The sequence below is a fragment of the Dermacentor silvarum genome, chromosome 6, assembly GCF_013339745.2.
Source record: "Dermacentor silvarum isolate Dsil-2018 chromosome 6, BIME_Dsil_1.4, whole genome shotgun sequence".
In the NCBI taxonomy this organism is placed as follows: Eukaryota; Metazoa; Arthropoda; class Arachnida; order Ixodida; family Ixodidae; genus Dermacentor; species Dermacentor silvarum.
The window spans coordinates 79,114,894-79,139,711 of NC_051159.1; the positions used below are offsets into that span (position 1 = coordinate 79,114,894).

General features: G+C 46.9%; 1 protein-coding gene across 2 annotated transcripts in view; it reads right to left on the reverse strand.

The window, feature by feature from the left end:
- Positions 1-224: 224 nt before the first annotated feature.
- The window catches only part of LOC119456744 (acetylcholinesterase), a 266,636-nt gene continuing 242,042 nt past the window's right edge, over positions 225-24,818 (reverse strand). The window contains exons 1-3 of one of the 2 annotated variants that reach the window (XM_037718567.2): positions 17,959-18,084; positions 7,021-8,490; positions 225-837 (exon numbers count right to left, since the gene is read on the reverse strand). In XM_037718567.2, coding sequence (XP_037574495.1) covers positions 687-837; positions 7,021-8,459 — 1,590 coding nt within the window. In that variant the 5' untranslated portion in view covers positions 8,460-8,490; positions 17,959-18,084 and the 3' untranslated portion in view covers positions 225-686. Of the gene's footprint in view, positions 838-7,020; positions 8,491-17,958; positions 18,085-24,818 lie in introns of those variants that run through there. The other variant, XR_007467510.1, reaches the window with a different exon arrangement.

Here is a 24,818-nt window from a genome sequence, read left to right on the forward strand (position 1 = left end):
TTTCCATTTGGGTAAGGCTGGCATATTATTTATGGTGAAAGTGCTGAGACATCCAGCATTTTACCCACAGAAATTTCGCTAGACGTGCTCGAGAAAGACGGCTGTTCCGCGTAAAAGAACAGAACTCAACCTGGAATGAAAGTCAATGCCACCATCACCGACACAACATGTAAGAATCAGGTGCGGATACTCCGGAGCAGTCGTGGTCATGCTCAGACGAGGAAGTACTTAGTACTACTTACACCAAACGATGCCGATTTGTATTTGATGGGTGTCGTAAGAAAAGTCCGGGACAGTAACACAAGTAATGCTGTTACCTTTTGACAGCGCAGACGTGCGGTGACAAACTGTATATCCAGAAAGAGGCACCACAGACTGAGAGATTGACGGCCTTGCCTGCCAGGCAAGAACCGCTTATAACAACACCACGACCACCACCATCTTGTACGACTGCTGTTATTTTTCGCAGCGTTCACTACCGACTAGTGTGCGGAGCCTTCAGCGTTAATATAAAATGCAGCGATACAGCACGCAAAGATAATGCAGCCGCAACCTTCCCCCCGACTATGTTTTTCTTAAAGAGGGAAACATGATATTCCGAAACATCAGTGCCTCAAATTCACATGCTGTTTCTGGTTTCTGCCTCGCGATGTTACTCCGCGTCTTCGGCGGTGTAGTCCTTGCATTCAAGAGTTACAGAGTGATTGTTTCCAGAGATCACAGGCGGATGAAGCGAAATCTTCTGCGATGGTGTAATTGCCCGCTTGAAGCCACATGAAGTCCGGATGCTCAGATGTGAACTTGGGCCACTCCTTACCGTCAGGTAAAGTAGGCTTCCTGCGAAAAATGCAAGAAAGAAACATATGTTACAACATGTCGCCAGACATATTTTTGGACAACCAACAAGTGTCGACATTTTTCTCCCAGCTCATTTCCTCTGTTGGCCGAGTTTCGCCACGTTTCAGCTGGCAATTTTCATTCGACTATCATGAAATATTTCTCGATGACAGGCAGGCAAACGCGGAACATGCATACTGTCCCCTGTAGTAGTGGGAGTAGGACAAGCGCAGAGGTGCAAGAAGAAAGAAGTGCGCGTGCTATCCGCCCCGCTCGATAGTTCGCACTCGTCGCCGTTTTCTCCAGAGCCCAGCTGCTCTCAATAAACGTCGTCAGCCCCCTTTTGAAGGCGCGTGCCAAAGTGGTGGAGGTGCTGGGTACTTCTCACTCATGCCGCAGACTCCTCTTGGGAGCAGAAGCACCAGCCCTGTGTTAGTCCATACTCCCGTCCATCGGACCAGCCGCAGGATCCGGGGACTGCCTCCTGAAGACACCGCAGCGCTTCAGACTACCCCAACCGCTATGGAACGTGCAATGACAAATCGGCATACGCTTCAGAATCCACTGGTTCCGAAGTCGTTCCATGGCGACGTCTTCGAAGACGTCGAAGACTGGATGACCAACTTGGAGCGCGTCGCTGAATACAATGAATGGGACGAAGCGACTAAACGTAGGAATGTCTACTTTTGCTTAGAAAACGGCGGCGACCGCGAACTATCGAGCGGGGCGGATAGCCCGCGCACTTCTTTCTTCTTGCGCCTCTGCGATTGCCCTATTCCCACTACTACAGGTGACAATACTATCATATATTTATTTGCGTTCTTTCGTATAAGCCAGATCTCACAGCAATTTGATTAAAGCATTTGATTGTGTAAGCCCTTTAATAATAGTTGCAAAACTAGAGGCTACTATCGGGGATGGTCAGATAACAGCATGGATCAACAACATCTTATCGCAGTGAACGCATCATGTTATTGTTGATAGCACTCCTTCCAGGTCTGTAGCTTTCACGTGCGGAGTTACTCAAGGGTCAGTGTTGGTTCCATTGCTATTTTTACGCTTCATTAACGACAATACTGTTAACATTGAATGTGACATTCGCGGATGACTCTATTATTTATAAAGAAATTGCGAGTTACGCAGACCACTTATTATTAAACAGAGCACTTGACTTGGTGTCCATTTGGTGCAAAGAATGGCAAATGTCAAATAACACTACCAAATATGTATGCATGTCCTATACAACAAAAAAAAGGCCCTCGGAATTTTCTTATGCTCTCGGTGGAACTTGCCTGAACAAAGTGAAAAACCACAAATACTCAAGTTTGACATTCACTAATGACTTTTCATGGAATTTACACAATGATAATATTACCTAAGTCACTTTACAGAAACTTTATTTTCTTAGACGATGTTTACGCCTTGCACCGAAGCACACCAGACCAGGGATTTATACACACCCCCCTAACACCCACTCCCCCCCCCCCCCCAGGAAGATCTGGACACCCCCCCCCCCCCCGAATATTATTCCGGACCCCCCTCCCCGCCCCCTCTGTCAGACATGCACTCATCCTAGCAAAAAAACTTACGCTAAACCCGTGCACTGTGGTAATCGCTTTAAAACATATTTACTCTTTGTGGAGGTGGACGCTACGTGGCCCTAATTTTGAGGCCCAATTTTTATGTTCAGTGCGCAGACGACAGTGCGACACTGCGACCTTCAGGGAGCTGACAATCCTTGAGGTCGCGGTAAACGCTTGCGCGTGAATGAGATGCGAGATTCATGTTTGGTTTTTCTGTTTTTTCCATTTTCACGTCAACATACTCGTACATGCACAATACGTACAGTACGAGCACTACCCCTGTGTCGTAAAATTTACATGGCACATTGCTCTCGTTATTGTTAAGCTCCGAACGACTAGACTGGGGAATGAGTGGAATTTACAGACGATATCCTAGAGAGCTGGCTTCACAGCAAGCACTGCTAATACTTGCGTGCGAGGTCGAGAGGGAAAAAAATGTTCCCTGCTTTGTCATCAGCTGCAATGAAGATGCTGCTTCTCCCTGTAGGAATTGCTGCCATTGAAAGAAGCTTTTCCACCATGAACAGGCTCTTAACATCAAATAGATGTCACATGACGTCAACCCACGTCGACGCACTGATGAAAATTTCTATCGAAGCTCCAAGTATCCACAATATTGGGAACGCAACAGACGAGTAAAGTATGAATATATGCAGTTTGTGGACCAAGCCTGCATGAAAACAAAAATATTAACTTCAATTTTTAAGATAATATGCCATGAAAATTGATATTCAGGATTAGAATTAATTTCATATCTCATTCTTAAAGAAGGAAGTCCTATTTAAGTATTCTTCCATTTTCTACCCACTGTTGCCCGATTCATGGCCAATCCCCCGTATTGGGTTGTGCTATACATATAAGCACCAAACCAAACCAAACCTATATGATGTGAACCAAGAAACCACGTCTGGTATTGTAGATACGTGCGGGGTGACACGCTGCAATTCTGTAGTTTGTGTAGTTCCAGCTTTTTTTAATTATTATTATGCAAAAAGAAATTATATTAGATTGTTTCGAACGTCAGCTATGTACATTGGGTATTTTTGTCGACTACTCGAAGGCCTTCGACTGCATAAATCATACTACCCTACTAGAAAAGTTTAACTATTATGGCTTTCCAGCCGTTTTTATGAAATTAATAGAATCATATCTTCAACACCGCATGCAACAAGTAATTATAAACAGTCACACGTCTGATTTGAAACCACTTGACGCAGGAGTACCACAGGGAAGTATTTTGGGGCCCTTGCTTTTTTGTATTTATAATAATGATTTGGTAAGCATTGATAATGACGTAAAATTTATTGTATATGCAGCCGACACTACAATTCTAGTGACCGCATGTGTGCTCTGAGGGAGTCGACAGCTACCTGTGTCTGGATCGTATGGTCCCACGCGATGGCTATTGTTGCTGTTGCTGAGGTGCACCGAGGCGCGAATGTTTGTCTTGCATGTATTTGACAAAACTGGCAGACTGTAACGTAGGAGACCCAGGAACAGTACCCTGTCCACCGGCAGCATAGAATGGACTGGTGTACCTCAGTTTTTCCCGCAGAGAAATTTGAATACCTGAGCCAATAGCAAATAGCTTTTCTTCAGATAGACACAGTGAGGGATCCACGAGAGGTTGCGGTCGATAAAGAAACCCAGAAAGCGATGCGTCTTAACATAGGACACAGCTTGACTGCTGTTCGAAACTGGATACAATGACATTTCTTTGCGCGTAAAGCCAACCAATGAGCACTTTTCAGTAGACACACTGTGGCCTTGTTCTCGTAGATAAGACGCCTTCATGATTGCCGCCCGCTGAAGCTTGGCCCGCACGTGAGGGCGAGTCACTGCAGAGGTCCAGATGCAAATTTCGTCGGCGTATATGGAGACATGAACTGTCCGCGGTAAATACTCCACAAGTCCTACCAAGACGAGGTTGAACAATATAGGGCTCAACACTACACCCTGGGGCACACCACGGCAAACATAATGTTCCGAAGTTGGGCCGTCTTCAGTCTGTAAAAAAAAGCACCTCTCAGTCAAATAGTCCCGAATCCATTGATGCATCTGGCCACCAACTCCCACAGCCGCAAGTGAGTTCAGTATGGCCTCATGGGCGACGTTGTCGTATGCTCCTTTGTCATGGAGGAAAAGTGCAACTGGTAGGCGCTTGAGGATTTTCTGTTCTTGAACCCAGGCAACGAGGTCAAAAACATTGTCGATGGACGAGCGACCTCGATGAAAGCTGCAGCCATGGCATCCGGATAGATGTTGAATCGCTCGAGGTACCATTCTAAGCGAGTAAGAATCATTTTTTCCATCAGTTTGCCAACGCAGCTCGAAAGCGCAATCGGTAGAAAGAAAAGTCGTGCGGTTCATCTTTAATAAATACAGATCCTATGACTCCCTTACAGACCTCTTAGCTGATGCAGGTCCTAAAGCGCTATCGGTAGGGCCAGACAAGCCCGCCTAAAATTCATCTGCCAACTAATGCAGGGCAATTATAAGATAGACCGAGCTAAGTACGTTACTTTGTTTACATCACGTCTATCCCGAATAAAAACACCAATTTACACTAAACCAATACAGTGTTCCCAGTGACACGTTCAAGTTCTCACTTTTCCCACGTGCAATTAAAGAATGGAATCTTCTCGACTCAGAGATAGTTTTTCTCCGTCACTTTCAACTTTCATCGACCTACTCAGACATCAAACACAGAAGACGCCATTTAATACAACAACACATCTTCACTGTAATACTTGTTTCCTGAGCAGGGAATGTCTGCATTTCAAGCCCCAAACTGTGGTCACTTCTGTGTAAAATCTTTAATCTTACATGGGTCATTTATTCGCTATCTTTATATAGATGTTAGTAATACCATATTTGTTATTGAGTGACGTTGTTATACTAGCCAAAAGTGTTGTATTTCACATCCTCATGTGTTATTATTGCAGTAATTGAAGTAGCTTTTTTTTTCTTTCACGGTAACACGTAGCATGATCCGTTTGGTTCTTTTTGTACAAGTGTCTCATACAATGCCTACTTGCCTTGGTCTCACGGAGACTGGCACTATCGTAATGAAATATAATAATGCAGGAATCACATGTCGGACGACTGTGCCGCGAAGGTGTGTCTCTACTACTTGACATTTTACTTTTTGTCGGAAGCTTATCATCCAATCTAAATAGGCTGCACTTTCCTTTTATACAATCTATACCCCATTGCCCTCACTGCGCAATGCAGCATGATTTAATGTCCGGTGGACATCTGCCTCAAAATTCGCGTTTGGAGATGGAAGTCGAAAATTCAGGAACGTAGTTCCTCTACAACAGTCGTTCTTTTATTTCATTTGCCATCAACCGATTGCACTGGCGGCTTCTGCCAGCAGTCAGCAAGAATTCACTCTTCGCGCTGTGGAGTACCGATGACTAAATCCGATTGCGCTACAAGCCGTTTTTGTTCGTGTTGTGTACGCATCCCCTGCTGCGGTGGGCTCTATGACCAGCAACATCCCAATTGTAGCTGTGCCACCTTTTTCATTTTTTTTTCTTCTTTTTTAGCATAGCGTCAAGAGCGGTCGCTAGAGCCGTTTAGCACCATGTGCGCTTACGAGGTGAACACCAATGAGGCGGCTTATCTAACACTTTGCATGTAAGCGCAAGGCGCAAATAACAGTCGAAAGCATTGCGAATGGTTGAATACCTGAGAGAGAGAGAGAGAGACAGAAGAAAGGGGAAAGGCAGGGAGGTTAACCAGATGGGAAGATCCGGTTTGCTACCCTACGCTGGGGAGAGCGGGGAGGGGGAAGTAAAGTGACCAGAAAGTAGAGATAGAGAAAGAAAGGAGCACAGATACACAATCACAATCGGTCACAGGTGGCACAGCAAAGTAGCACTTGCGGCACTATAAACATCTGTCCGGGCTACAGCCGCTTGTCTAAGTCTGTTGCCCTTAGAAACTGCAGCAGGGCCCTCGTCGCCCTCCGCTGCGATGGCTTGTAATCTCGGCATTCTAAAATAAGTTCCTCTGTTAGAGGTCCTCGCTACAATTTACAGAGACGATCGCTCGTACACGCGATAGCTCGTTTCAATACCTGAGAATTTACTCTACGGAAGAGTGACAGTGAGAACAGCTATAGCTTGGATACAGAATGTTTGTAATAGTCCCTCTCAGTCTGTATTCAACGCACTGCATTGTATATCCTCAACACAAGGATAATATCTCTAGTCTCGTGTGTTGAGCCTTTGCGGATCATCGATAGCCCCAAACTGTGGTCACTTCTGCGTTCATGCCTACATAAGCAGGCATGAACGATCGCAGGTTTTCATTTTTTTTTGTGCGCTAAACTCTATTTTCTAAATGAAATCTCCTCCTCATCACTTAGTTATACAAGGAGACAAATACATCTTTGGAAGATATTGCCAATGGCTACGCTAAGTGTGTTAGTGCCCGTAGCTGCTGAGTCCTTCAACACCCTTTGACGTGTCAATGCACAATGAAATGAGAACACTTATGGTGCGGGCTTGTTCGAATCATGGCCGTTGCCATCGGAGTTATAGCATGTGGATTTATTTTACAAGCAAAGAAGAAGGGTAAACGTGAAACATACCCAGTTCGAGCGAATGATGCAATCATTTTCATAGCGTCCGCGCTGAATTCCCTGTCCTTGTCAGTGTAGTTGGCCCGGTTCAAGAACGGAATGCCAAACACGAATGGCACCTCTTCCAGATGTGTTGCACCAAACCACTCCGGGAGCCGTGATTTCGCAGAACGATGCCCAAAAACCACAGCATATACGTTATTGCCCGTAGCTGAATACTTTTCTGCGAAGACCCTTGTCGGGCAGTAGAATAGCTGGTTGCCCAGCATGTCCGCAACCATTTTCCTCAGTGCAACTTTGTCTTTGATGTGAACATTCTTCATGTAGTCCATGGCAACGGAAAAGACTCTCCCTCTAAGAAAGACACCTATAAGGCTTTGCAGAGAAACTCTAAGTCTTTCCCACTCGTAAGAATTCAAGTCGTCTTTAAGAGCCTCCTTGTCAGAGAGAATATTGAAAATGAAAGCGCCCTCGTTAGCCGTGACACTGATCATCGCATCGTAGGGATCGAAGTATCCTTCCTCCATGGCAAGCGAAGGTCGGCACGGGATGAACTCGTTCTCGAATGTAGGAAGCAATTTCACCGCTTTCACTGCGCAAAGATCTTGAGCGGGTTTGTTTCGGAGGCAATGGAGCACTTCGTCAGGATCGGTTGCTCCATCGTACGAGCCGCAGCCGACGGCCTTCGAGATGCTGTTGACTGCAGCGATGCTCTCGGACGCGGAGTACATGCATGAGTCGGTGCTCATAGCACCACTCATCAGGAAGACCCTGTGGAAAAGCCCGCGACTGTGCGGTGACAAAACGTGGCCATGAAGCAACATGGCACCGGAGCTCTCACCGAAGACCGTGACCCTACCCGGGTCTCCTCCGAACGATCGTATGTTTCGCTGCACCCACTGCAAGACGGCCAGTTGGTCCCACAGCGCCAAGTTACCGGGAGTCGTTGTGTGGTTGAAATCCAGGAAGCCCAGTATAAATTGGCGAAAGTTGCAAGAGACGACCACGACCTCATTGAGCGCTGCCAAGGCAGAGCCGTTATACCGTGCTTCGTAGGCCGACCCCACCTTAAACATGCCACCGTGAAGCCAGACTAGAACGGGTAATCCCTGCCGTGCTGAAGCCAATGGGGTCCAAACGTTCAGGTAGAGGCAATCCTCGGAAAGCGCCGTCGGTATGTCAAAAACGTCTGCAAACGTGGGTTGCACGCAGGAATCCTTGGCGCGTGTTGCGTCGTATACTCCTTGCCACGGCTCGGGTGCCTGAGGTTTATTGAAGCGCAGATTCCCCACAGGTGGCTTAGCGTACGGAATGCCCAGAAACTCTTGGATTTCTTTATCGAGTATTGTCGTGTTCCGACCTCGAAGGCGACCCTCGCTAGTCTGGACTATCACACTGCCCGCAGCGCAGGCAAATGAGAGAACGAGAGGCACCACTGACAGTTTCATTGGAACGTGCGGGTTCTTGGCTCAGCGTTTCCTGCGAAGATATGAAAAAAGCATCCATTGTGCATCGCGAGATGGCTAGCGGAAAACTAACACAACAGGTGCAACTGAAACTTTCTTCAGGCGCGATGAATATTCTTAATTGCAACATCCGTCTCTTTGTTCTAAAAAGGTTATAGTTTTGCGCTGCTGCAGTGACAAGCAAGCTGTGTGTATCGAATGGTATACTGCAACATATGGCTATATTAGATCACTACTTATGAATCACGCTGCCCTTAGCAACTGCGAAATGAAGCTGCATGATAAACAACACCCACCGACGCCTTTCTTTCTCCAACATAAGAAATAAACTTCAACATTTACGAAGCCTTCGAACACAAGGATTTCGGAAGCCGGCTCTGGAGCAGTTTTCACAGACTCCGCGAAAAAAAATATCCAAACTCTTAAACGTGATGCGTATTCTAGAAATAAACAGAACACGTTCGGTCTTCGTATTGCAAAATTTTACGAGCCTTGCTGTTACAGTATGCTAGCCCAATCTATGCCGCAAAGTGACCATTTGCGTAATATAAAGTAGTGAAATCCTAACTTGCATTAAACGTAAAATTGTTCGAGTTCTTTTTTCCACTTAAGGTTCATTCCATGACGCTGCAAGCTGAGTTATCGCCCTTTCGCTTCCAGAGAGAAAATTTGTGTCAAGTCCCATCACATGAGTGCAATTTAGACGTTACGTTTCCGAAAGCTTCAGTCATGTCTGCTCGATCAAACATTATGAAAAGAAATAATTTTTCTTTTCGTTTTTGTTATTTTCCCGATGAAAGGCCATCTCATTTCCCGCTCTAACCTTGCTATTGCCCTCGTACAACGCCGCAAGTGAACCGGATGCACTCCGCAACTTTCAACATATGGCACATCATTACTCCAATTTCCCGCCATGAAAATTCAACAAAGCATGACTTTGAATGTAGTCACCCCAGGTCATGAAAACACCCTTAAAAACCTTAATTTTATACCTAGAAGTGTTAGCCATGCAATAGACAGAGAGGCAGAGAACTTTATTTAGGTCCTGAGGAACGCTACTACTCAAGGCAGTAGAGCAGCGGGGCGCTCCCACGTCGGGACGGTAGGCCGAGCCTCACCACCGCGTCGCGGGCCCTCTGGACGGCCCTGAGTTGATGTATAAGGTCTGAGCTCATGAGCATGGAGCTCCATTCCTCTTCGGTTGTGCGTTGAGGACCCTGTAATGAGGAGCACTGACGGAGCATGTGATCTAACGTACAAGCGGCGCCACAATCTGGGCATGCTTAATCAAGGGCTTCGATGAACTGGCTGTGGGAATAAAATTGGCGGTGGCTTAACTCAGTTATGCCTGGGTGTGCGTAGCGAGAGGTACTTTTATGCCAAAGACTTTCGCAAACGTCACACACAAATCCAAACGGATTGTCTGTAAAGTTCGTTTGAAACATGCGCGTCGCACTTGAACTTTTAGCCAGCCGAATCGCATGGTCCGTCAAACCGCGAGCCTTTACGTCCTCCAACTGCGTTGTATCGGCGGCTAGGCGCGGCGCTCTCCGAGCTGCATCACTTGCCGTCTTTGCTCGATACGCCAAGCACGTTCTTCTTCTGTCTCCGTAGCTCGGTGCCTCCTCCTGGTTTCATTTCGTCGTTGATTCGCGGCCCTGGCACGAGATGCCGAACTAGACGACGAACCATCCTCATCTGAATTCACTCGCCTGGCCGCTTCGTACTTAGACGCTTCTCAAAGCGTGCGGCTCGTTGTTCCTCCATCTCCTCGGCTCGCTGCCTCCTCTTGGATTCGTTCCGACGACGAAGCCTGGTTTCTTTCAGTCTATCCGACTCACTTTCCATATCTGCCGATGAATCCCACTGAGCCGCCCCGTCTATATATACGATGCAACGCCGGCTGTTGCTAGGCAACGGCTCAACTCGCGGTTTCATCGGCTCCTGCTCTGACGTCATGCCAAATGGCGCGGCGAGCGGCGCTGCCAGCTGCGGCGGTTGCTAGGCAACGGCTCAGCTCGCGGGGCGGCCACCAGCCACAGTGACACGGCGAGAATACGGCCCATGTAGCTCTCGCTACAAAAGACTAGGGTATGACCTGGTATGAAGCATGTGGAAGGTTTTCTGCGAAGCTGAAATGCCTGTGCTCTGGAGAGCTTCGCGTGAGGAAGGGGGAAGACCTCCTACCCAACTGATAATGCTTGATTATCTCATTAAAAGTGAGGAGAACGTCCCTAAAGACCGCTAGATTGGAGTCCGAAGATAGCCATGCAGTAACGTTATTTTTTCTTTTGTAGGCTAAGATGATTCTGCCTAAACGCGTTCGCAGCAAAGTAGAATTTACGTCGGAATGAATATTTTCTTTTTATATTTCATGCTAGTATACACAGCCGCAACACAGCAACCCATTCATATACGCACACCCAAGAATTTCAGACAGCCATGAAGCGGTAAAAAAAAGTTGTCGCAGTTTCACCCGAAAGGCGAAGCATGAATTGCGATAGCAACTTACTAGAGAGCTACTCGGAGTAAGGATAGTAGTTTTATCCGCTGTACAAACTTGGACATGCAGCAGCACCGGCAACACACAGCACTGTTGTCGACGCCGTCGGCGTTTTGCCCGCGTTCGCACAAAATGCGTGCGGCGTTGGTGACTGTTGCCGGAGCCTCTGATATAAATAGGCACTTGGTGCCGCAGCTAAACGTCGCCTCCCTTCCCTGCCCCCCCCCCCCCCCCCACCCACGGCCTTTCTTGCGTCAGAAGAAGGCGCGTTTGCTCTACATATATGGTGATTGTAAAGGAGGAAAGAGACGCCTACTTCTGCAGCCCTTAAGGGAGCACGGCACAGAACGCGCGTTTGTTCTCCGCCGTGCGTTCACTCCCCGTGAAAGCGCGCGTCCCTCGCGCCCTTTCACTCGCACATACAGCGTTCGGCGGCGCGCGGCGACGATTTCATCTCCATTGACGTCATACGGAACCTCACGGCGATGGCGACGGCGACGGCGACGGCAACGGCAACGGCGACGGCAACGGCGACGGCGACGCCGACGGCAGAAATCTGCTTTGGAGTGTCCATATAATTGCTATCGCAATAAAAATTATTGTAGCTTGCACTAGTGGCGCAAGGCTAAAGAAACAGCGGGGCTGATCGGCACCTAGCTGGTCCTGGCGTTACGGGTTATGCTTTTGCGTAATTTATTGATTATTGATCAATTATTCACTACCTATTGATTAGCTATCGTAAGGTATTGGCCACGCATTTCGGCTAGGCTAAGTACTACCAAGTCATCCCCAGCATTTTTACTGTATTTATTTATTATTGATCGATTATAGGTTAGCTATTGATTGGCTATCGATTGGCTATCGATGACTGGCTAAGCTTAAGTAGTCCCAACCATGCTTAGCTAGACTTAGCCAGGCTCAGCTTCACTAGTTCACAGGGGTATGTGCCATTGCACTTGGAATCTCTCTGCACAACTGCCAGGATCGGCCCACAATGTCTGTTTGCAAGCTACGGACTAACACTCGGCTTAATCACTGCCGCTGTTAAAACGAAAGCATCTCTGGCTTAACGAACAGGGGGTCATTTGGCCTGCGGCCGCAGCTACTTGGCCAGTTGTCCACTGCTTGTCACAATCGCCCTTGAACTCAGAAACGTTTCTTGTTTTCGGCTGCGTACCGCAAACAAGAAAAAAAAAATTCGGAATTTCATAGCTCTGTTTTTTGTGCATGCAGTATTCTAAGGAGGGGGGGGGGGGGGGCAGTTGGGGGACATAGCGCTGAATATCCTGTGCTTGCCCATAATTTAACAAAAGTTCTGACGTGTGTAAGGCTGCCATCTGTGCGCAGGCAACACCGTGATGGTTCGAAGGACAGCGCAGGGGAGCAAGGAAAAATACAAAAATCTTTGCCCTTGACTTTTTTCCAGCGCACACGTGTTTGTCACAACCCACGTCCGCATAGTCGCTCACATTTAACAATTTCGCTGGTTTTCAAACCCACTTCTGATTTTGCGCTTGGACCCTTTCTGCACTACTGCCAGGATCGGCCCATATTTCCCGGCTTTATCAACTCCGCCGTTAAAACATTGTGCTCCGTGTTCATTGTATTCCTACTGAATTACTTGTCAAATTGTATTTTCATGTTTTACTTGTTTCTCTTATAATACTTACTGTTTGAATTTACCTGTAACCCACTCCCCTATGTAAAGCCTTCACAGGCCTTGAGGGTATAATAAATGAAATGAAATGAAATTTGTGTCCTATTTTATGGTTCTATTGCAAGACGTATCTGCAATAAAGCAACGAATGCTGTGAAGTATTTTTTTTTATTTGAAGGGGCAGTAAGCCAACAGCACGTTATTCTAAAATTTAATTCTAGGGTGGTCAGTGGAGACGCACCTGAAGAATTCCTCTACCTCCTCAACATACAACACATTTTAATGCGAAGCATTATCGCGATGTATCTGCGATGTTCTTCGCAAGGTAGGCCAGGTACTATGGTTTAACTGACCGACAATGCATAGAGCCAGGGAGCGCACCTATGTTCTGAGTAATTAAGCAAGAATTCGGCAGAACCACTTAATACTGCTTACCTGTGGGAATACGAAAGCATTTTAGTCCCTATGCTGAAATGTTTTCGATTGATTTGTGCGACATGTATTAAAGTTCTTTCTGCCGATTCCGGTGTGCGCGTCTGCGTACACGTTGGCCACAGACCGGCTCATTTTATACACCCATAACGTGGCGTCGGCAGTCCATCGCAGTAGACACAGCACCTATGAAATCCGAAGAGAAAGTGACGCGCGGGAGGCAGCGCGCTCATTTTATACATTCATGACGTGGCGCCACCTCCTCCACATCAGCCCTCGCCGTCACTTGCACAATGACGCACGCACTAGAGCACACCTTTAGTCAGCCAGATGGCTGCGACATGGCGTGTGCAATGACGCACGCACTAGGCACACCTTTAGTCAGCCAGAACCATGGAGCTGCCGTGGCGTCGGGTAAGCGTGCTCGTTTTGCACCCGGGTGGCCCGGTTCGATTCCCACCCAGTCCGAAATGTACCAAACTTTGTTTACAGGAACATCCCTAAGCAATTGTCGTCAATCCGAGCATTTCTAAAAAAAAAAATTATGGGGTTTTACGTGCCTAAACCGTCATATGATTAGGAGGCATGCCGTAGTGGAGGAGTCCCGATTAATTTGGACCATCTGGGGGTTCTTTAACATGCACCGAAATCTAAGTGCACGGGTGTTTTCTGCATTTCGCCCCCATCGAAATGCGGCCGCCGTGGCCGGGATTCGATCCGCGTTTGACGTGTTTTTACTCTTAGCGCCATCCGCCATTTTTGGTACCATCGCTCGGTCACGATACCGATAACGACGCCGGATTTTCGCGTAATGGGGCGTATAACGCTCTCGCATGAATAGACAGCTTTAGAATAGCGTTTGCAACCAAACGTAAACGCATTACGTACGTAAAGAAAGAGCGTCGTCCTCACTGCGCGTGCTCCGAACGTTATTGGGTTTCTTTGTTTTACGTGCGTTATGATAACGTACGTTATTTGGCGAGGTTAACGTTCGTAATGTTTACGGACGATAAAAAAATAGTGTTGTCGAACACGGCGGCACCCACGGCTCCCGCTTCAGCGTGAATTCGCGTGATGGCTACGCTGTCACGCACGTTTCTCGCCGGTAACTATTGAAATGAGCTTTCGCTTTCTCTAGATTCACCTGAAAACCTAGTTATGAGCGCATAGCGCTTCCAATTTCTGAGATCGTTTGGCGATTCAGGGGCCCGCAGGCCTAACGAGACGCGTCCGCATAGCAACAACAGAATGGTGGCTAGTGGATTGTCATGGCTTGGATACGTTTAGCACTAGCAACAGACGGCGCCCTGTTTTATAACGGCTTCCTTACATTTTCGTTCCCGTACGGTAAACTAAATGTTTTGAAAGGACGCGCACCCTAACATCCCGCAAAGGTGCTTACGTTTAACGTACACAAGGTGACAAACGCTATTCTAAAACTGTCTAATAAATCACGCCATAAATCCTTTACGTTGTGGGAACTGTTGCTGTGATCCCCGACATCCAAGCGGTGTAACCTCCTTGATGCAAAGGAGGACGAGAAACGCGCGAGCCCTGGCTGGACGCTCCGGGTCAGGATTATGGCTTGCCGGCTATAGGACTGCCGGGGCCGGGCCTTCCCACACATTATCTTGTCTCATACGTAACCCCAAAGTGCACCTAACTGTAAATACGTTATAATGGAACGGGTAAATAGGTAAATGTAGTAAAAGAGAAAGCGAAGGACACTATACAGGAACGCAGCTCAGAGCACCACCTCTTCATTCGTGGTTTATTCGACAACAAAGACAACGTGTGTCACGCGGTCTCATGAGCAGCACTTTGGTTTCCAATCTGTAGACGCGTGTTCTATACTGCAGACGTCAGAATTGCGGCACATTGATTGATTGAATCCTTTATTGCGATGAGGATGGCTCGGTGCCCTCTACTCGCGGATAGCTTTCTGTGGCAATGAAGGGAAAGCTAAGGGGGCGGAGCTTGTATAGATGTGTTACGGCGCCAAGTAGTCCGGCAGCGTGAGACAGCGCTTTAGGCTTCTTGGAATAGACGCTGAATCGACGCATCTTCCACAAGCGACGGTTTCGCATTTGTCCAGACGCGGAAGGGAAAAATCGAAAAATAAGTCAACTTCTACATGCAGTGGTGCGTCTGGTCTCATTTTGCTGTTGTAAATAACCTGTTTATGTTTTCACTTTCCAAGCTTAAGCTAACGAAGATGAAATTACCACATAACGTGGTATTGAACGATTATCACTTGAATACCACATAACATGGTATTGAAGTGATAATCGTATCATAAACATGTCTTCCCATATCTTCTGCTTGCAAAGGTTTCGCATTAACATAGACTCTCACGTTGCGTGGGGTCTGTAAATAATTTTTTGTTTAACAAAAGCAGTCAATATAGCATCCGCATGTCACAATCAACAGCACTTGTCTGCTCGTAATAACTGGGTAAGCGAATCTTCGCCGCTGTGCAGTTTATTGTAGGTTGATTTTATACCTTCGGAATGAAGGATAAAAAAGCGGGAAAGTTTTCACTCGGTCATGCAAAGCTTAGGCACACCGAAAGTGTCAATCCTCGAGTCTTACTGGCTGCTACTGCTATAGCAATAGGTCTTAACTTGGTTTAACTTAACTACGCATGTAAGGAAGGTATTCTCGAGCGATCATTTTCGAAGGTACCTTCCCTTTCGCGACATTTCGCGCGACTAGCGCTGGACGCGTCGGCGCCTACGAGTGATAGCGTTCCTGGCATGCCACAAACGTAGGCAGGCAGGCAGGAGCCGTGTCTGTGTTGGGCGAAGCGAGCGCGCACCTGCTCCGGCGGTTTCTAGGCAACGCGTGGTGACGTCATCGCTACTGCTTCGGCGCATGCGCGGCTAGGCAACGCGGGCGGCGCAGCGAGACTGCCTGATCCCTGTTTAGTTTTGAGTGTGGCAATGGGAATTGCCTGCGTCCTAGATAGTAATGTTTGGTAATCTCATTAAAAGTTATTAAATGATCTCTATATTCCCCGGAGTGATGGTGAACGGCTCGGTTATGACTGTCACGGTTAGCAAGACCTCGTGCCAAGTCATGCGCAACCTCGTTGAGGTTTACCCCGAGTCTCGTCCACTTTCCCCATATGCGCAGGAAACCATCGGATTTCTGTTCTGCTAATCCTAATGTTTTCAAGGAGTTCAGCTGCAACTCCGGCTACGTAGCCTTTATCAAAACTTTTTATAGCGGCTTTTGAATCACCGTAAATGAACGCCCACTTATTACTCCTGATGGCTAGAGAAATTGCCACTTGTTCCGCCACCATGGGTTCCTTGGTAAAAATAGTGATAGCGTCTTGCATCTTTCCTTGAGAATTTGATACAACGGCCGTATAGGCTTCTTTACCTTTCACCCAGGCAGCATCAACTATAGCTACCAGTTGGTTCTGCTGTTCTATCTCCTGCAAGAGTGTTTTAGCTCTTGCCTTTCTCCTTTTGACATAATATTGTTACAGTGCGTCAAAGGTAGTGGAGTGGCAGCATCAGCAGCAACAACAACATTAGGAGAGCAGCGAGGAAGAGAAGGACGATGTGTAGTACCGGCACCCACTTGCCCTACGGCTCCCTGCAATAAACGCCATCTACACACGGCCGTAACAATATTCTGGATGCAGGTTTCTGGGGGGAGAGGGTGCTGCTACATTTGATTTATCTCTCCATCTCGCTCTCATTTTCTCTTTCCCTCTCTTGAGCATTGCGCGCGCCGCGCGCATGCTCTCCTTCCCTCTCCTTAACGTCCCATGTCACGGCAACATGTGCACGGCACGGAGAGTAAGCGAGGCGAGGCACGCGCCGCTCCGCGAGGTGGTTGCTAGACAACGCAGTGACGTCATAGCTCGGCGAGGTTTTGCGACAGCAGGCACCACTTTTTACGGTTAGCTAGAACAGCTTCGCTGTTAATAAATTGTATAATGCACTCTAATTCATAACAGCGCGCTCGTAGTGACGCGTCTTCTAGATGCGGTATTAGTAACGCCCACTCTGTAAACATCAGATATCATAACATTGTCGTCGTTGAAGAGCTGTACAAGCGCAAAACAGTTGTCATGCTGTATTTGTAGTCTTATATAGCAGGAATAATATCATGTTTTTCCTACAGCAAGGTAGGAAAGTGCTCTGTTGGTTTGTAACAAATTTAACATTGCGGCTTTGTACAAACAGTCACAGTGAGGTTCCTTGTTGTTGTTTTACTGACCTGAGAACGAAATGACGCAAGTATGCGGAAATACAGGTCTCCCATAAAGGAAAACTTCCGGTTGCTACAATTTTTCGGTTTTTCGGTTTTGAACAAGAATACATGCGCTGACATATACTAGCTTAGAGCTAAAATAGTTGTGACTGCAAACTATATGCGATTCCTTTTTCTATTCTTTTTACTGCGGGAAAAATATGCATAGACAAAGTCAAAAAAATCTTTTTTGTTTCACATGCACGTAATGGCGGAAAGGATATGAATTATCACAGGCACGTCCCCGCGTGTTGGTTCTCGGGAACAAGACATTCTAAACAAAATTTTGAGATGGTCCCTACACAACACATTCCAAGTCAAAACACTGGTTATGCAAGACTTAAAGCCAGGAGCAAGTTCTGTTCAGCTGGGCATGGCTGGCACATTATTTAGGCGAACGTGCTAACACATCCAGCGTTTCACCTCCAGAAAGTTCGCTAGACTTGCTCGACATAGACAGCTGTTCACAGTAAAAAAAAAAAAAAGACAATGAAAAAAACAACACACAACACTCAACCAGAAATGAAAGTTAATGATCAACATCGCCGACACAGCATGTAAGAATCCGCTGCGGATAGTCCGGAGCAGTGGTGTTCATGCTCTGACGGGGAAGTACTTACACGGAACGTTGGCCGTTTGTATTTGATGGGCGTCGGAAGACAAGTCCGGGTGACAAACCCAACTAATGCCGTTATGCTTTGACAGCGCAGTGGAACGTCTTGTGCGGCTAGAGCTTCGAAATTTCCGCGAGCTTTGTACACGGGAGGCAACTCCGATGAGAGGAAGAAGGTCGCACAAAAACTCAAAAGATGCAGCCTGATTCGCTCATCGCGTCGCTGCAAGCAACGCCTACCCGTTCTCCGAGGCTGAATCGAGGCGCAGCCGACTGTGGTTTATCGCCAGGGTGTCGCCAGCAGTTTTTCGCGCCGAGCCACCGCCAGCGCACGCAACTTCGCCACAGTGCGGCCCTCCAGTGATGACGGCTGTAACTATCTCTCAGCGCGAGGGCGAAAGTGCGATTCAATGTACCAGCAGCTGTTTACGCGGTTTTCCTCCGCTCCTAACGGGCGGCACAGACGGCACATGCACGCCAGCTGTAACTATGCCGCAAGTAGAGTGTACTAGAATATGGTCGCAAGCACTCAAGCGCGCTTCGGGCCCACCTGACAGCTTTTCTTGACATTGGAGCGAAGGCTACGGAGGCGGGGCCTCGGCACATTTGTGTTACTACGCAAGTAGTCCGGCAGCTTGCAGCCGATTTCAGTTCCAGTTTCGGTTTTCGCTAGCTCGCAGCGCTAGTGTGTTTAGGAAAACGTATGCATGCAAAATGGGAACGTCAGAGTTAAACTTTGATGAGTGTGCATACATGCAGCTAATTACTGTGCTGTATATATACTGGTACACAGAAAATTTTCCGCTGTTCAGAAGGTTTTCCCAGCATTATTCAGCCTTTATAAAAAGAAGAAATGTGGTAGGCGAAGGTGCCGTGCACCCGGTGAAATGTTCGATAGGCAACTACAACAAGAGCTGAAGAAAGGAGACGTCGTGAAAATGTGCATATATAGCTTCGCCGCATCACCATTGTGCTATGTGGTTAAGCGTACACGGTGTCTTGTTGGGAAGAGTGAGAATCGCGGACAGCTGATCTTGTCGTCAACACTCTCCTGCATGCTCTGGCAGTCCAAATTCGCGGACCGTAATTGAGATCCTAGGCCATCCGCTTTATCATGATCTCAGATCCTGAGGCCTCCGTGTGCCGGTATTACTTTTATCGTCGTGTACTAAATGATCTCACAACAATACATATCTGTATTGCAGTGAAGCTTAGGTCAGCTATTATGGAATGCATACAATCATGGCTGAAATTCTGCAGAAAGATCACATTTTATCGTCTGGATTGTTCATTGCAACACAAGGCATTGTTACTTGCCTAGCTTGTCAAGAAAAAAACTGCAAATTTGTCTTTGCACATCTCAAAAAATTAAATTAAATTATGTGGTTTTACGTGCCAACACCACGATCTGATTATGAGGCACGCCGTAGTGGGGGACTCCGGAAATTTGGACCATCTTTCTGCAATTTGGACCACCTGGGGTTTTTTAACGTGCACCTAAATCTAGGTACACTGGTGTTTTTGCATTTCGCCCCCATCGAAATGTGGCCGCCGTGGCCGGGATTCGATCCCGCGACCTGGTGCTCAGCAGCCCAACACCATAGCCACTGAGCAACCACGGCGGGTATTTTGCACATCTCAGGTGCACCCCCGAGCAATTATTGGAAGCCACTCTCGAAGAACGTGCTCTGCGTTATTGCAGACGACGGAAGAGACCTAGCTGGCGTGCTTTAGACATAATTTAGACACATAAAACTTTCTGCAATTACTTGGCTGGTGTGTCAAAAAAGAAGAAAAAAAATGCGAATTCGCTTTTTTGGCGCTCCTCGCGGTTGGTAATATCTGAAACATGACTACAATGGCCTTTCTGCCGTCTGCAATACAGTAGAAAGAAGCCTTCGATATTCGCTCGGGTGTGCACGGAGGTGCACCTGAGAGGTGTAGATGAACACAAATTCGCAGTTTTTTTCTTGACAAGTAAGGCAAGTAACAACGCCAAGTGTTACTTTAAGCGCACCGGGCGAGAAAATTCCATCTTTCTGCAATATTTTAGCAATAACGGCGCGGCGGTAAATAGGAAATGATTATTTTTTATCTACAATTTAAAGACAAAAACGCACGTCCTTGTATAAGACCCTTGCCAACGGTGTTCCCAGTAACAAACGTCTCAAAAAGGTGCTTACTTACAATTTTTCGTGCTTTGAAGCGCGATGAGCGAATATTTGTACAGATGGAAAGAAATTAAGAAAGCTTGCACAGCAGTTGCTGACCCAAAACAGCAAGAAAAGGCTTGATGTTGTTTCCGCTTGTCATAACGTCCATGTAAACACATGGCGGAAACAGACGATAGCGGAGCCGGCGCACTTTCATCCGGGTTCCTCAGTAGGCTGCCACTAGGGCCACACGTGAATTTCTGAAAAGTCCATTGTGGCCTTCCAGATCCATAAGAACAACTAATACGCACAGCAGTTCATCATCGATTCAGTGTTTAATGCATCGGATGTGGCTCTGCGATGCACTCTAGGTCTCGCGTGTTATAGTGAAATGCTCGGCGCCAACGCCTACGGCACGCTGACTGCAGAGCACCTGTTCGGGAGTGACATCGCACTCAGGATCTTTATAGGATAGCGGAAACCTATTCGATAAGTTGGTCACAGTGGTAATTTCAGTGGCCACTCCTTAAAAGTGCCATCCTGTAACCGTGGACGGCTTGGGAGCCATGCGGAGTGTCACATTGTGTACTGTACGTGCGAGTTCATCTGCCACGGGCGGCACATTGAGTGGCTGACCTCACAGCGAGTACGCAATGCTGTGTTTTCACACGGCGCATTGTCACCTGCAACCGCGCTGTCGCTAGCATCTATCGGTGGGCCAGTCTCGAGAAGAAAGCCCTCCTCTGTAGTGTAACTTCCATCACATGAAACGGGGTAGCCGAACCTACGCGTGCCTAAGCAAGGCCATATTCGTGGAAATGTCGTGCCTGGGTTTACTATTCTGAATAACTGGTGATACAAGCTTTGACCTGTGGGTACGGTTCACGCCGCTACTAAGCTTTTTTTCAACTCGACGTACTGTGCTTTCAAGCTGGTCCCGGCAGAACTGCCAGGATAGAATTGCGGACGACTTATTGGAAAACATTGGCGAAACCATGCCGTCAGCTGCCCCGCGTTGTACTACAACTAATTGTGGATTATGAACCTCAATGCTGCGTGCTACAGCTGACATCCACAATCGACGTTACCGATAAAGCCATGACGTAGAACTTGTCAGCTCCTCAAATAACTTCTCAGTACACCCTGTACTCTGTCCTCGTAATGAGGTGTGCTCTATAAAAATGGCCGGTGCCCAGGCAAGCTGCGCTATTAAACACTAAAATTTGTCTCTCTGGTCCGCTGCTCCTCAGTGAGAGCAGCGCTACGGCAAGCACCATATAGTGGATACCGCTCAAGATCATGACGGAGCTACACTGAGTTTACAAGCAGTATTTTTTCTCAGTGTGCCCTGATGTCGGAGGCATCCACTCATTTTCACGAGTTTCTTACCAGCTATTCACGTGTTTGCACACATTCCATGAAAATGGTGCAGCTGCAACGAGCTTCGTTGTCCCAGCGCTAGAACAGCGATGACTGTCACCTACCATTCTCTCCCAACTCAACTGCCGCGCATATCATACGGCTCCGCCTGGATGCTGACTTACAGGACGAGGTCTCTCCGTAACTCTTCATTGCCATAACATACGCATCACACGCGGTACTACAATCCTTGCAGCAACCTCGACGAGAAAGCGTCTGCGTGACGTTATTGGACTCCCAGCTTTATGTCCTGCAGGACGATGGTCTCTACCCATCAGACCTGGGTCTTCCAACGTCTTCCGACAAAAACGCCTGACAGAGTCCTGGGCTCCTGTAATGCACTCAGCACACGTCACACAGTGGGTCAACCTGCGCCAACAGTACCGGAAACTAACGTATTCCAGCAGGCCAGGAAACCCAAACTTCAGAACATAATCCACCAGCTGAGCGCAGCTCTGCGGCAGCTCCTCGAGTGTCTCGAATGGACTCGAATGGATCAGCTCGCTGTCTCTCGAGACCTGTGGAGAGGGAGGGGTGGGGGGATTCTGTAAGAGTCTACCTAGTGGACTGTCCATTTTGGCTGTTGCCGATTGGCTCCATCTTCACGAGCGAGAAGCAGACTGGCTCATGCAACTGGCGCCAATCGGCGACAGCCTAAATGGAGAGTCCACTAAGCAGATTCTGTATGAGCAAGAAGGATCCAGCCAGTCTGCTAAATCTAGCTCGTGCAGCTGGAGCCAATCGGCGAGAGTCGCCTCTACCCATGGTTGCTGCTCTCTTCCACGGGTACCCTGCGAATCGGCTGCTTAGTTCTTTTGTCGTTTACTTTTGTATCACCTTTCTTTGCCTCCTCCACTAGCAGATGGCGCTAAGTCCTGCTTATACTATAGGGCTTCAGGAAACAGCATCGTGTTTTTTTTTATTCGTATATTTGACAACCACTTATTAGCTGCTCAGCCATTCAAGCAAATAGGACAGATACCGCAGCACAGCGATAGCCGTTTTCAGCTTAACATTGCGTTTGGAAAGCGCCGTCGGCTGAAGACGCTGTCATGAGTGGGCGCTATAGCGTAGACGACAGCCGTTCATTGGGTAGAATATAATGCAATAAGTACCATATTTACTCGAACAGAAGTTGAGCACGAATATAGGTCGACCCATATAGATTGAACTCACCGAGAAACTTAATATAATAATTGGAATATAGGTCGAGCCACGTCTTTTTAGAAAGACAAAAAAAAAAAAAACTTTGAACACGACACACCTTCATTAACCTAAGCTCGGCTGCTAAATCTCGCTGGTCAATGCCGCAGGCTTCATCCTCGTCGGAACTGTTACAGAAGGCATCTTCGTCGGATACGTCACAGGCGTCCTACAACACCCCAGAGAACGTAGCCTTCGGTCCAGTCGAGTACGTTAAATATGCAGCATTTCCTTAAAGCCAGTCTGGTTAATCTCAAGACTGACTTTACGGCATGTGCTGCTAAGAAACGTTCAGTACTACTGCGAGCTTGGTTCACGAATATAGGTCGATAGCTCGTTTTGGGAAACATGTCACCGCCCCCCCCTCAAAAAAAAAAACGGTCGACCTATATTCAAATAAATACGGTAGTATATGAATACGCTGTGTAGCATATTTCTTCATCAAGAGCGAACCTCGAATGGTTACTAGAAAACTTCTTATGCCATCTAACATGCCCTCGCGAAATTATAGCAAACATGTTTCGTGAGGGAAGCACTACGTTCGTGAATTTTTCACGAATTCACTATGATCGTACGTAAAAAGGTAACTGTAGGTTCAGTGCTCATTCAGTTCACCGAAGTCTTCTTTCAAGCGTCTTTCTGCAATACATTGGCTTACGTTTTCAAATGTTATCTTCCGTCCTCATTTAATATCTGCAAAAAATGTCTAGCCTGTCGGCATATTTTTCAATTATTAATAATCCTTTCTCATTATCATTGGCTCTGTTGCTTTGCTCGTTTCCAGTTTTCGGTACAATTACTTGTACAAGCTCTATTGGACTGTAGGTGAAAAATCCCTGAGAAGTATTGCTGTGTATGTTGTTCCCCATTCTAAATCTCCTTGGACCAAAAAGAATAGCTGCATGCAGTATTCCGCACATAAATAAATAAATAAATAAATAAATAAATAAATAAATAAATAAATAAATAAATAAATAATAAATAAATAAATAAATAAATAAATAAATAAATAAATAAATAAATAAATAAATGCAAATAACGGGCTTCTTACTAAACGTTGCATGACATCAAATATTGATTTCGGATGCAACTTCCCACAGAGTCGCATTGTTAAGGTCTCTTCACCGCATAAAGCCTTTGCTTGCAGGGAAGCCAGTAGCCAAGCAATGGCGGAACGGCATCACCGACAGCCACGATAAGGCTGGTCCTCGGTGTGATAAACAAGTACCTGATACTCGATGACAACGTCTATTTAAAGTGCAAGTAGACCTACAACACACCAAGAGGTAACCGGGTTAATGGCGGTAATAATAGGGTGCCCACAATGAAGGCTCCCAAATTTATATGCTTTGCCTCTCCAATAATTACAAGACAAATATTAGTAGTGCCTTCAGCATTGCTCTCGACTCCATGCGTATAGCATTGATTTGGAGACCCTTTTGGAAAACTTTAGGTGTCGCTAATTACAAACACGCTTGGAATGGTTATGTGTTGCTCTTGTGTGTGCGCGTGTGTGTCTTAGCGTGTCTGTCTGAGAGAGAGAAGCGGGTGTTGGGTATCTTCCTTATTGCTCATTTTTCACAAGGTGTCATAGCTAACATGCGTGAAGCTGCAAAAAAAAAGGGGGGGGGGGGGAAAGCAGGCCACAATGAGATACGAAGACGGGCATAACGGTGTTCACTCGGCACCGTCTTCTTCCACATGGAGTATTAAAAGCATCGCATTTCTTGGCGAACACTTGCCACTTTGACAGTATCTATCTATCTATCTATCTATCTATCTATCTATCTATCTATCTATCTATCTATCTATCTATCTATCTATCTATCTATCTGGCCGCCTACGACTTTGTGCTCTCATGGTCGTTTCCTTAACTTGGTATGTACCAAAATTGGCATACTATGACAAGAGTATATGACGAACATAAATGATATGTCATGACATGAATGTCATGTGGGTCATGAAACAGCCGCCTACATCTTGGTGCTCTCATGGTCGTTTCGTTAACTTGGTAGGTACCAAAATTGGTAAAGTATGACAGGAGTGTATAATGAACATAAGTGATAGGTCATGACATAAATGTCATGACTTG